The sequence below is a fragment of the Coffea arabica genome, chromosome 1e (genome assembly GCF_036785885.1).
Source record: "Coffea arabica cultivar ET-39 chromosome 1e, Coffea Arabica ET-39 HiFi, whole genome shotgun sequence".
Taxonomy (NCBI): Eukaryota; Viridiplantae; Streptophyta; class Magnoliopsida; order Gentianales; family Rubiaceae; genus Coffea; species Coffea arabica.
The window spans coordinates 52,815,939-52,828,833 of NC_092311.1; the positions used below are offsets into that span (position 1 = coordinate 52,815,939).

Below are 12,895 nucleotides of genomic sequence, written 5' to 3' on the forward strand. Positions count from 1 at the left end.
GCAGGTTCACAAGAGAACAAAAGTTGAATCACGAAGAAAGTGGCTTTAAATTAAGTGGGGGGGAAAAAAAGGGGCAGTGAAAGAGTGGTTTTTGTTTTTATATATTTTTTTATTTTTCCAGATTTCTAAGATGTGTTCAAAAGTTTGAACAGGGAGCCTAAATAGATAAGTGTTTTTTGGTGGTCTTTAACTAAATTAGTTGAATCGGCCTTACATTATTGCCTAAAGTAGATTATTATAATGATGCAATTAGTTAACATGCCTTGTTGTTGTCTGCGAGAGCTCCCTTCCCTTCCCATGTTAAAGTGGCCAACAAGTACACATGACTGATCGCCATTCCCCATAGCAGGCTTGGCTTTATAATGGCTGCCAGGGAGGGTGATCTTTGCGGATGATGCCATGCACCACATTCCTGTTTACTTGTACTACTGCTACGTCCACAACCTACGCCTTTCCATCCATTATTACTTATTTGCCGCGCCGCCTTGTCTTCGCTCTTCAGTCTTCACCACCAGAAGCCAGAAGCCTGATGACCTTCTTGGAACACGTAGAGTCGCAGGAACGTCCAATTATCGCAACCCGCGTGCCTAGAGGAAGTTAAAAAAGTTGTACAAGTGCCCCGAAAATTATTTGGCCATCCAATTCAGAGAGGAGCAAGTAATTGTGGATTTTCCAAAACTGTGCCAGTAGAGCGAGCAGGCCCTTTTTTTTTTTTTTTTTTTGGCTTCCTCCAATTCTACAATGAGGACAGAATGAAACTCCATCCCAAGAAACAAAAACAGAAATATTGGTCCAACCCTGAACCCCCTCTGTGTCGCTGAATTGTTTTGTTCGGAAATTTTTGTTTTCAAATACCTTCGTGGCTATATTTTTTGACCCCAAAACAAAACAAAACAAAACAAAAATTGAATTAATGCCTAGTGGTAATATAAAAAAAAAAAAAAAAAAAACACACCCGTTGCCCAACTGAGCTTTCGTCTTCGATGGGTTAACAAGATGTGGGACTCGGCCCAATGGCCCGTCAGATGAAGGACAAATGTTATCGTTGGGGAGTCATTATTATTAGGGTTGGGCGTGGGGCCGGATAACGTATTTGGGCAAGGTCTACATGTTGGTGCTTATTTGTGACAGAAGGAAGTGACTGAAAGTGATTAAAAACTTAGTGTAGTATATAATAGGGATTAGTTAATGGTAATGACACAATATTGCTCGACAAGCTGTAACCTCCAAGCCTTAAACAAAACAGTCTAAAGAAAGGGGAAACCCCTTTTCTCTCCCATGTAATATTATAAATCTAAACATGTATGCTTACCCCTCTACTCGGTCAGGTGGTTCTATTCCAGCCAGTGTCACTATCTTTTGTTTCATTCCACTGCAGAATATGCTCCTTTTTCTAACCATTAAATCTTCCATCTTCTCCTGATTTTATCTCCCGCTGCAATTGTTTTTCAAATTCCATGTGCTTTATGCTTTTTAACTATAAATACATGTGAGCCACAATCATATTTATGCACATTTCTTGCAGCAATTTGTTGGAATCAAACAATAAAGATTGCATATCTGCACTTTGCATCTCTTATTTATACTCACACATGTTTAATGGTCAATTCTGTTTTTACATCCACCATGCTCCTTAGGCATCAGCAGGAATGATTGACCACGTATATATATATATATATATATGTTAAATGTAATCTCACCCCCCCCCCCCCCCCCCCAAAAAAAATACTGGGATCGGAGGAGCACTGAATGATATGGTAAGAAGGATTCCACTAATTATCATTCTCTTTAATTGCTAATTCTTCATGTTTATTCCAACAATCTGACTTATTTTGGCCAAAACAAAAGTGCAATACTATCTCGATCTATTTGTCTTTGAATGGTAAAAATATGGTGAGTCTTTATCATACTATTCCAGGTTGAAGAAAACAAGAAATGTATCTAGACTACCATTAAAGTTCCAGTCTGAACTTATAAGACTTCCACCAATTTGACCTAGCCCTCCAAGATTGCTGAAAGAATGGCCAGATAGTATGCATAATATCTTGTGGAAACCATGTTTAAATGCGTAATAAATTGGAGACCTAGCCCACAAAAGAGCATATTGACTTCTAATACAAGTTCTAAGTAAATTCTACCAGGTACACTTGGAAAGATATTCTCACATTGTGACACAAAGAAAACTCATTTCTCACCCAAGAGCTGTGCCTGCAAAATAAGGAAAAGATGAGATATCCACGAGGTCCAATTTGATCCATTTTACCTTGTGGAAGATCAGAATGCTGTTTGCGTCTGCCTTTGGAATTTCTCTCCATGCCAGGAGTACGTTTTGAGTTTGAGAAACACCGTTAGCTTGACCAAAAAGTCTAGGAGTTTGACATTAATAATCATTATTACATCGCCTCATATATATATGTCATACATTTATCTTCTTGCGGCTATAACATGGTTGTTAAAGGATCATCAAATTGCTGAATCTTATAAATTATGGCCGCAGATAAAAATGGCTCAAACGGACTGACAACTTTGTTGTATCTGGTCTGAAACCCCAGTCGACTGCAAAAAAAAAAAAAAAAAAGGTCTCTTGCTCTGAAATTCCATCTGTGCAATGCTATGCTTCACCAAACTGCCATCATATGTCGGTGGAAAATGAATGAGAAATGATAAAAAGACGGATATTAATCTTTTTACTTAATTACCCAAACACAATCAAGATAGATGAATCTCATTGGAACAGCAATGGGAGCAACCAATATTGTGTCAAATCAAATCAACCAAATCTGGTTTTCTCGAATATTATAGTATTATACACTTCCATATCAATGTAAAACAAATTTACATTACGAAATCTAACCACCGAATTAATAAAAGAACAAAATAAGAGGGAGCTGAATAAGATCCAATCATCGATCTAGGAAATAGAAACATGATTTGTTTCATGCTAGGTCTTTTGTCCTTTAAGGATGTTGAATGGAATCTCAAACGAGGGTATAAAATTGGGATGAGGGATGAAGAGCTGTTCTCTAATGGAAAAAAATAATGAAAACTGTAGCCCAATAAGGGAACCACATATAATTAAGAATTCAATAGTTTAGCATCCCCTCTCTCCTCCTGTGGTGTTTATAAAGACTGTGATTATGCTTGCACTGGGCTGTCATTAGAGCACACAAATCCATCATCACCAAATAAAACACAGTAATTAAGATCATCTCTCTCAAGATGACAGGCTCTGGTTCTCCTTGTGGTGCCTGCAAGTTCTTGAGAAGAAAATGCGTGAGGGGCTGTGTGTTTGCTCCTTACTTCTGTCATGAACAAGGGGCAGCCCATTTTGCAGCCATTCACAAGGTTTTTGGTGCTAGCAACGTTTCAAAACTTCTTGCTCATTTACCTGTAAGCGATCGTTGCGAAGCAGCCGTGACAATCTCCTACGAAGCCCAGGCTAGGCTTCAGGACCCCATTTACGGCTGTGTCTCACATATCTTTGCCCTCCAGCAGCAGGTTCTTTAATTGCTACTTGAAAATTTTGGAACCTGAACTAAGAACAATCAATTTAACCCCAATTGAGGTTAATTACTAAGTTTGTTTGGAAATGTTTTGCTTCAATTATGCAGGTTGTCAATTTACAAGCCCAACTGGCTTTTCTCAGGGAACAAGCAGCTCAATGTCTTGCTAATGGCTATAGCAACACTGCCGCAAACCCTAATGAGATTAAGTCCGAAGGGAAGTGCCTGTCTTATTCACAAGATGTTCAAAGTTGGTTTCAACCAGAAAATTCAGGCACCATTCCTCATTTCGATTCCAATTTTGTCCCGAAAAACGGGGAAATGTCGCATTTCCAGAGGGGCATAATGAGTCAGACCTCTCTGGGGAGCTATGAATATCCTGTTAATCTCCCGGGAGAGAACATCTCTACAGGTTCTCAATCAATGGACTCGCTTGATCACATGCAAACACCTGAAGACGAGCAATGGGGATTCCCAGATCATGACATGGAAGATCTCCAGTCAGTAGCCTTCAGATACATCCAACATTCATGAGATTTCAGGGGTACTAGATTGTAGCTATATATATATATCATCAGGGGGTTGAAGATAACTACTATGAACATGCATTTTGCTGCCATGAATGATCAGTTAGAAACCCTAGAAGATGTTATTTTCATCAGGAAACCTGTAAGTCACCCTATGATTGTTTGCTAGCTAATATCTTTTTGTAGCTCTGGATAACTTATATGATTGTATACTACTACTTTTTTTACATTACTAAAGTATGTTCGTGCAACCTAGCTAAATCAGCTTTCCCAAAAAACTTAGCTACTTAAACCTATATTTAGGACCTAATCAAAACAGTACTAAAACAGTGGTTATGTATATATAACTTTCCCATTATGAGCCTATGTTGGTCTTATATGTGAACTTTCTGCCACCTCTTAAAGTTATGCATAAACTTTGAGCACCCCTTATCCTCAGAAGACACTCTCGAGTGTGTTTCAATTTTTCCGTCTTTGTTTTTTCCCTTTTGTTCTTCATTGTTCTTTCTAGAAAAATAAAAAACTGATTTTATGTTCGCTGTGGATCTTTTCTCCCACTAATTAAGTTCATTTTTCCATCAAATGATTCACTGGAGCAACTTAATCATTATAGGCAATAAGATTTAGCCCTAGGTTATTAATTACAGCAGAGTAGACTTGATGATATCTTGGAAGAGCATGTCAAACATCTCATCATTCCAAGAATCTGACTATCTAGAATACTGAGCTATGAGCAATCCCGAGGACATTAAATATGTATTATTGGTCTGCAATATGACAATTAGTCTAGGTCGAGGTCCGGTGGTAAACCTAACATCATTCATCATGCAGTCTTTCACCTTTTATATTCATTGTTGGATGGTTTGCTTGAATCTTTACAAAGTCCGAGGACCAGTACTTTTGCAGGTTGAATCAGAAAAAGGTATTATGCGATACTTGATCTTTCAACTCTTGAACTTTGTTAGGTTTTATGTGTAAGTTTAGGTCAAAATATGAAAGCAGCTTACCTGTTTGGCAGCAAACCTGCTTCTGATCTTTTCAATATAATAGTAGTTAGACTTAAAAGTTGGAATAAACAATAGCAGACTGGTTCTATTAGACCTGCTTCCTTAGGGATTTCAAGTCTGGAAGCTTCACATAAAAGGTGATCACAGGTGTCATTTGCTTGAGTCAGCCTGTCTATAACCTTAAGAAGTTGGAAGTATAAACAATGGAGGGTTTATTAGATTCTACAGCATAGAGAACGTTGGTTTAAAAGGATATAGTTGGTAAAAATAATTAAAGAAAACGGAGAGGTGTCATATAGCCCGAACACGTACAATTGAAAAAGTTTTATTGTTTTCCTTTTCCAAAGGATCGGAAATTGCATTGCATCTCATGGTCGCTTGTTGAGATGAATCTCAGCAGAAAGAAGAAGGTAACAATTGGCTTGAAGTTTGTAAAAAGAACGCTGAATCTATTGTATGCTGGTCCCGGCTATATGGTAGTTCATGATTTAAGTTTGTAAGCATCTCATCATCTCATGTTGGAAAAGGTTTTTGGCGTTAAGCTTGCCTTTCCAGTGTTCTATTCCTCTAAACTTCTGCACGACATTACTTGACGTATATGATAACTGTCTTTCCTTTTCCTATTTGAGGAGCTGCACAAGCTAAGTTGGGTGTATGCTCCGGTGAATGAGCTCGAAAACATTCAGTGGAAATGAATGAGCTGAATATATTTGGAGATGTTACAATCGGTAAAAGTTGGAAAGATTATCTGACATTCATTTAATTGTTCAATTTATTTGCTTTAGAGCTGTAAACGCCAGGAGAAATTTTTTGAAGTGAACAATCATGGTTTTTTTTTTTTTCTTGTTGGTTGTAAGAGTCGGAAGGTGGCGGCGGAGGAGCAGATGCAGTTACTGGTTTAAGTAGTGCTAGCTGTTAAAAAAACAAATGCCTCACAAATTTCTGCATCATTTAGCCCCTTCTAATCCTATAGCAAGTTTTGCAGTTTGCAACTGGTTGACTGTTCCTTGAAAGATGTCCCTCAAGCTGCATGAAGGCCTTTGCATGACTATCTGATTGATTATTAGCAGTTTAAACACACAGATGCCATTGCTCTGATCTGTTTGACATTACAACGCATCTAATCAATTACACATAGAGGGGCATTGTTCTGCAATCTCACTCTCGACTTTACGGCGTCGCTGAATTTTGGTCTGCTAGAGAGATTGCTGATCCTTGTCATGAAAAGCAACGTATAACGATTTATCAAAAAAAAAAAAAAAAGGAAAAAGAAAGTAGAAGAACAGAAACGTATATAATAGCCAAGAAAATGATCCACAAGCATGTCCTTGCACAGACACCCTCATCATGCTCATATATAAGCCAAGATACATTTCCGGACTTGAAACAGTGATTCTTGTTTTGCGGCCACTCACTCGGGAAACAGCAAAAAATAAACAAAAGAACGAATCTTTCGACCATTAAGTCTAAAAGTTAGTCAATTTCCATATTGCTTAGGCCCAGAGAATATTGACCTATGTTCAAAAGTGAGGACAGACAATTATCAGGAGTTAATTAAATTCCCTGGTAGTGGTGTGGAATGGAGGTTTAATGAAGCCCATTTATATTTGAAAATTCAGTGAGGATTTTCGTTTTCGTCGCATGTTGTTAATTTTGCAAACTTGAAAATTGCTTAGCTGATAATTAACTTCATTCATCAGTTTCTAATTTCGCGGTGCAACAGCTCATCAATCTCAAGTTTGGGACTCTTTCCACAATTGATCCTCCGCTCTCTTCTATCTATAAATACTAGTAATTAAGAGAGAAACTTACAGATGCTTCGCAGCAGAATAGTCTCCCATATATTCGGTTGAAATAATTAGCCATTTCGTTAATTTTTTTCCGACTCAAAGCAATTGACTTTTGTCAATGAAATAAACCTAATCCCATTTCGTTAATTGACTGAACCCTTTTTGCGTCAGCTGAAAAAGTTCAATCCGCGAACACGAGCCACGCTCCATATGAGATAACAGTTGGTTTCAAGTATCCCAAAGGATGATATAGTTTCCCACGCTCCATATATATATATATATATATATTTTTTTTTTTTTAAGTAGTGACCGAGGCGGAAGAAGAAATGAACTTAAAAAGAAGAGTCGTGAGGGTTGTTACTTCAGAAACTGCGGGGCGGAATCGATAATTTTGATAAACCTCAAGGGTGGTCGGAGCAACTCATCTGAAATTTTATACTAATAATGAATGACAAAGGGGAATTGGGAAAAGAAAGAAAAGAAGGAAGTTACTATCAACTTTTCTTTCTACTTTCTACTGCTTTCTAAGACATTAATGGCCTGTGGCGTGTGGCAGCTTCCCAGAGAAAGGAGGGGAAATGATAAATGGTGAGCCCATATCCAGATGTGGTCTTGTCAAGGCGTGCGGCTTTAGTAAACGATGCCGGCCATGGCCCAAAATAAAAAAATATGATTGCCCCCAAGCTCTCTCTCTTTTCTCTTTGTCTGTGTTTTTTTTTTCCCTTGGCAGGGAGGAAAATTATGCACGTACTAGCTTATAACAAGACCAAAAGTACATAGATATCAGTCACGTGTTTGAACTTTGAACCTTAAACTCCGCTGCTACTTAGTAGTAGTAGCCAGTAGGAATGAAAAGCTGATGAACCGAATGAATTCTGATTTGGGTTTTGTGAATCTTAGAATCCATCCTATGTCAGAGCAGAAACAAATGCAGTCGTAACAAACATGGGGGTACTTCAAACTAATTAAATACTCTTGGGTTGGTCCCCCCCAGCCCGCCAAAAAAGAAAATAATAATAGTACTGATAACTCAAGGATTGTCAGTGGAGAATTACGGCGCGTGTAGATCACATCAACTGACAAATTAATTATATGGGCCATTACTTTCAAAGAAGAGCGATGGATGGCTCCATTTGATTTTGGGCCGTCTTCTGTCTCGAGTGCGGACGGACTGCATCTCCTCCACGTCCACCAAACTTCTTCTTTTTGTCGGCTTTCCTTCAGTCAAAAATTGAACACGGAAAACAGCAGTCAGTTTTTTTTCTACGGTTTCCTTCAGTCAATTTTTGTTGTTATACATTTTTTTTTAATACATTTTTGTTGTTATACATTATTGATTGCTATTGGTATTGGGGGGGTGGCTCAATTCCTTATCAAAAGAAACTCACCTCCCAAGATCCTTTCTGAAATCAAATGGCAACCTCAACAACTTTGTTGACTTGCTCCTTTGCCCGTCCAACAAAGTTGTTTTTTTGACTAAGGTGGGTTTGGACCCATCTTACCTTTTTTCCAGTGGGTCGGTCATCCCCAGCGCTTTTTAACATGGCTTAAGTTAAACTCCCATAAAATAATAATGCTAAGTTGGAGGCCTGGCCCAGAATTCCGAGATTTCCACATGGAATATTGAACTTTTGGTTTCCTGGTAACGGAGCCTTGTACGACATGACTTCTGACAAGGCAATTGGGTTGATTGATGAGCAATTTTTTTCGTCTGTCTCGTCTTAATTATTATTATTATTATTAACGCCGAAATGGAGGTTTGAAAGAGGTTACGCCGCGCTTGACCATCGTCCCAATAGCTATGGGCTCGTTGGATTAGAGCTCATTTTATGTTGGATGATGATAATTAGGCTCTTATTAGTATTATGAGAAGAATTTATTTAAACCGTGAGGACAGAACAGAAGTTGCACAAAACTGCTAATACTCATGATGTAACCTCGTGCAGTCAATCAAGGGGACACTTTGTCTGTCAATTTGAGAACAGGGTTCTATATATGACGCAGGTATTAATAGTATTATTGTTAACATTAGTACTTATGTTAGGTAAACCTACTAATTAGAACAATAGGTATAATTTAACCCCCTGCTCGAGTGGGGACCTTTTCAACTTAATTACTCTTCCCAAACGTGTGCTTGCCCTCAAGAACAATAATGACAGCCTTCACCTCTTCCTCCCAAATCCCCCCATTCGACCAAGATGACTGTACCACCACCGTCGGAACAAATTCTACTTATAATCCGGAAATTGAAGTCTGAAAATTTTATTTCGTTTCTTAAAACTAACTGAAGTCTTAAAACTCAAATCTAAACTCTGAAATCCAATATCTAATTCGTTAAATTTCTGAGTTCTTAAGTATTAAATCGAAGGCATTTGAATGTGCATCACTTTAAGTAATAAATGAATAGTTTATCGTTTTATTTTTATAGTGACACTTAATTAATTCATATGTTCTGTTTTTTGTTATGAAACGCGCATATGAACGTATTAAAATGTGGGTAACAATAGTCTACTCCTACCAATTAAGCCGCTTGGGTTGACTGTTTCCATGATCTACTAGTATATGGAACGGGTAGCTAATTCTACTCGTAAAACCTCTCATTGATTGAAGAACTGACACAAATTTTATGCCACTGCTCATTGAAATTAACTTGGAACAGCGCCATCATTGGAAATGCCAATTAATTAATTGGTCAGTTTCGCAGAGCATCGTTGAGGAAAGCAAATCTTGATGACATTAGAAACAAGGTTAACATCGGGGCTGGCATCATTACACGTGTTCCCTGATTCATCAGATGCTGTCAAATTTGTCGGGATCACTGAAGTTTCTGTCAACGGGACCTTTTGCGACTACGAGTAAGGACTCAGCTTTTACGGTGTCCTGTTATTCCCCAGTACAGTGAGTGGAGTACACAACCAATCAATCATCCTATGTTGAGAAAGCTCTTTCAGAAACTGACAGAAGAGGGTTCAAACCTGCATCAATAGTTAATACGCTTTGGTACCAGATTAAAAGTTTGCAAAATTTGCTTACGCTACGTATTTTGTTTTATCCATCTTGATCAGAGGACATCATCTAAGTACTAACAATTTAAAGACACTGTCTAGTTCACAAATGTCCAAGATACTGGAGAACATGTCAAAATTCATTATTCTTGTTCATGGGTAAATGCAGCATTTTCTTGCTAATGCGATTAAACTAGCTATCTGGATAGGGCCCAAAAGTCAACACAGTAAGAGGATTTGAGTTCCCTGGATTCGAGACTTGACACAGATAACTAGGGTTCATCTCAAAGTCGTTGCACTTTATATTTGGTTTAAGGGGAAAAAAATAAAAACCTAAAGAAAAAAAAAATGCCTATTTGAGGCTAAGTAAATTAACTATACTGCTGCCACAAACTTCATTTCTAATCTCTCTATGTACATAATTTGAAGCCATAGAAAATCAATCTCTGATATCATGGATGGATGATGATGACTCAGTTTTTCATCATCCTAAGAGCCAGTGCTTGAAGTTCCCCCAGGTCGGTTTGTGAAGGCCTTTTCCTGGCATATGCCTGGAAGGAAATGTCATCTAAGCCTCTCATCATTTCTTGCACTCCAATTCCATCGCTGCTGGGGTCAATGGACTCAAGCGAGCAAATTGAGCTCTGGGGCGAGATGGAGTTTGCATAAGTTGGATAAGTCTGAAATGAACCCATTGCAGCCATGTTATTTGGCCAGTGATTCTCCGCACTTCTTGATGAGTCAATCATGGTTTGCGCCAGCTGAGCTCTGGCTTGCATCAGTTGAGCTTGCAAGTATGCCACCTGACAAACATAAAAAAGGCGGCAACAAGGCTCGTCTTCAGTTCTAAATAGTCGTACAGTTAAATATTTGAACTCCCATTGAAGAGTTGGAAAATATATATTTTAAAAGTCGCTAGGACTTCAAAAGCTTCAAAATGGAACAATCAAGAGAATAACAAAGTCCATGAAGGACAACAATTGATTGGGTTGGAAAACAGGATCAGTGCCAACTTGTGATGACCCTCCACGTCTCCCTCCCCAAATGGGAGGGGGAAAAAGAAAAGAAAGTTCAGGCGCAAAAGTAACTTTCACTGTCATGCAACAACTAGCTGTAGAAGGAGAAGGGAATCGGTACCATACCTGTTGCTGCAAGGCGAAAATATGAGCAACACAGCCATAAACAGGATCTCTGATCCTTGCTTGAGCTTCATAAGCTATAGTTACAACAGCCTCACAGCGATCAGGCACTGGGACATGCAATAACAACTTGGATACATTACTAGCACCAAATACCTTGTGAATTGCAGCAAATCTAGCAGGGCCTTGCTCTGAGCAGAAGTAAGGTGCAAAAATGCAATCCGCGGCACATTTCCTCCTGAGAAATTTGCATGCACCACACGGAGAACCAGTACTATTTGCCATCTTCTCTTCAATTATTAAAAGAGAGACTTTTGGCTTTGGGTACCTCTTTTTTCTTTTTCTTTTCTTTAAAAGAAAGAAAAAAATTTATGGGCGTGCAGATATATAGAAAGAATACTACCCTTTTTTTTTTTTTTTTTGTGGCGCACGGGCACACTAGAAAATGGTGCAAATGCAGGGACTTCTCTTGTTTAAGGGAGTGCCTGCTTGTTTGGACGGATGGATGGGTAGGGTTGAAGAAGTGGGGTGTGGTTTGGAGATGGAGGGTCTTATAAGGGGGCAGTACGGGGGACATGGAAGGTCTGTATGCCGGGTTCGAAGGGGACATCTCTTAATGGCTTATGCAATACGGGCATAATATTTTAAAGCCTCTAGTCGAGCTTGAGAGTTGAGACTTGGACAAGTTTTATAACTCGATCGATTTGTGATTCACATAAGAAATTCGCGAATGAATTCGATACATTTTCTATAGTGATTGTTCTTTCGACACCGCTGGTCTGCTACCACCAGAGTTCTTGTTTGCTTTCGAGCCTCAACTTTCATAAAGAATTGAATCCAGATCCAAAATCACTCGTTTTATAGTATATTATTTCCCCGCCGAACGCCGCACCTGGGAACTGCTGCAACTATTTCTTTATATATTATATACTAGTACTACCACTGTTTCTTTATCGCCTGTTTTCTATCGTGTCCAGAAGCAAAAATGGACTGGTTTTACTTGCACCGGCAACTTAATTAGACTTAAGCGCCAAGCAGCGGTTAGTGAAAACCAGGCATCACTTTTAGCAGGAGTACATAATTAATATTGTTAACAATAATGGAGAACCTTTTAATAAACCACTAATTGATAATAATAATTAATTGACCAAACAGGAAAAGATGGCATTAGTTTAGATGCCTTCTGTCTTGATGAAGTGGGTGGCAACGTCCAGAGAAGAGAACCATAGAAAATTAATTATACCAGCGCTTGCATTTTCTCTTTCTCACATTTTTGTGTAGTGCCTGGTACTGTTCCCCATTTAAGAATGGGAATGGTCCGAATGGCTAATGGATGGCTTCGTCCTCATGGAATTTGATTATAATATTGGTACTCGTGTTGATGAGATAGGGTAACCACTAACCATTAAAGGTCACCTGTGACTCTTTTGACTTTGAAGCTTTGGGGAAGTAAAAGCAGGGTTCTTAATTTGCCTTGGTTTTGTCAGTCATGCAGCCTGGAGTTTGAATGACCCGAAAAATGTCATGAAATCAGATGTGTTCTCCCCTTCGCTCTCTCTCCATCCCACCTTTACACATCAATGAAGCCAGCGATCAAATATTGAACTTGAGATGGACCGACTCCAAAAGGCTCCTTCATCGACCGAGCCAAGCATGAGCTGCAATGCCTACCAGCAATGCTAGCTTTCAGCATCCTGCGTTCATCTTCACTTTTTCACCCCTATAAGTTACTCCACAGAGCCGTCACTAACTGCACCGATTAATTGGCAGCTCAGGAATTACAGAGTTGAGAAATGAGATCCATTGTGACACAGAACCAAGTAGGATATCGAGTTAAAAAGTGATGATCACCATTTCCTGTACAAGCTACACAGTTAATGGGTAATCCACCCGTGGTTGTTTGTCTTCATGATCAGTCCTCTCT

General features: G+C 38.9%; 2 protein-coding genes across 2 annotated transcripts; one reads left to right on the forward strand and one right to left on the reverse strand.

Moving 5' to 3' along the window:
- Positions 1–3,218: 3,218 nt before the first annotated feature.
- Positions 3,219–4,277, forward strand: LOC113689938 (LOB domain-containing protein 29). The gene is made up of 2 exons (XM_027207762.2): positions 3,219–3,498; positions 3,612–4,277. The coding sequence occupies exons 1-2, from the start codon at positions 3,220–3,222 to the stop codon at positions 4,035–4,037; spliced, it is 705 nt and encodes a 234-aa protein (XP_027063563.1). The 5' UTR covers position 3,219; the 3' UTR covers positions 4,038–4,277.
- A 5,671-nt stretch (positions 4,278–9,948) lies between these two features.
- Positions 9,949–11,424, reverse strand: LOC113689949 (LOB domain-containing protein 16). The gene is made up of 2 exons (XM_027207773.2): positions 10,975–11,424; positions 9,949–10,635 (listed from the first exon to the last, which is right to left on the reverse strand). The coding sequence occupies exons 1-2, from the start codon at positions 11,254–11,256 to the stop codon at positions 10,306–10,308; spliced, it is 612 nt and encodes a 203-aa protein (XP_027063574.2). The 5' UTR covers positions 11,257–11,424; the 3' UTR covers positions 9,949–10,305.
- Between the last annotated feature and the right edge of the window lie 1,471 nt (positions 11,425–12,895).

What these genes read in the sequence shown, in the direction of transcription:
- LOC113689938 (XM_027207762.2), top strand. Translation starts at nt 3,220, where the DNA reads ATGACAGGCTCTGGTTCTCCTTGTGGTGCCTGCAAGTTCTTGAGAAGA. An exon ending in TCTTTGCCCTCCAGCAGCAG is followed by an intron (nt 3,499 to 3,611) that starts GTTCTTTAATTG and finishes TCAATTATGCAG; the next exon opens with GTTGTCAATTTACAAGCCCA.
- LOC113689949 (XM_027207773.2), bottom strand. Translation starts at nt 11,256, where the DNA reads ATGGCAAATAGTACTGGTTCTCCGTGTGGTGCATGCAAATTTCTCAGG. An exon ending in TTTTCGCCTTGCAGCAACAG is followed by an intron (nt 10,636 to 10,974) that starts GTATGGTACCGA and finishes TATGTTTGTCAG; the next exon opens with GTGGCATACTTGCAAGCTCA.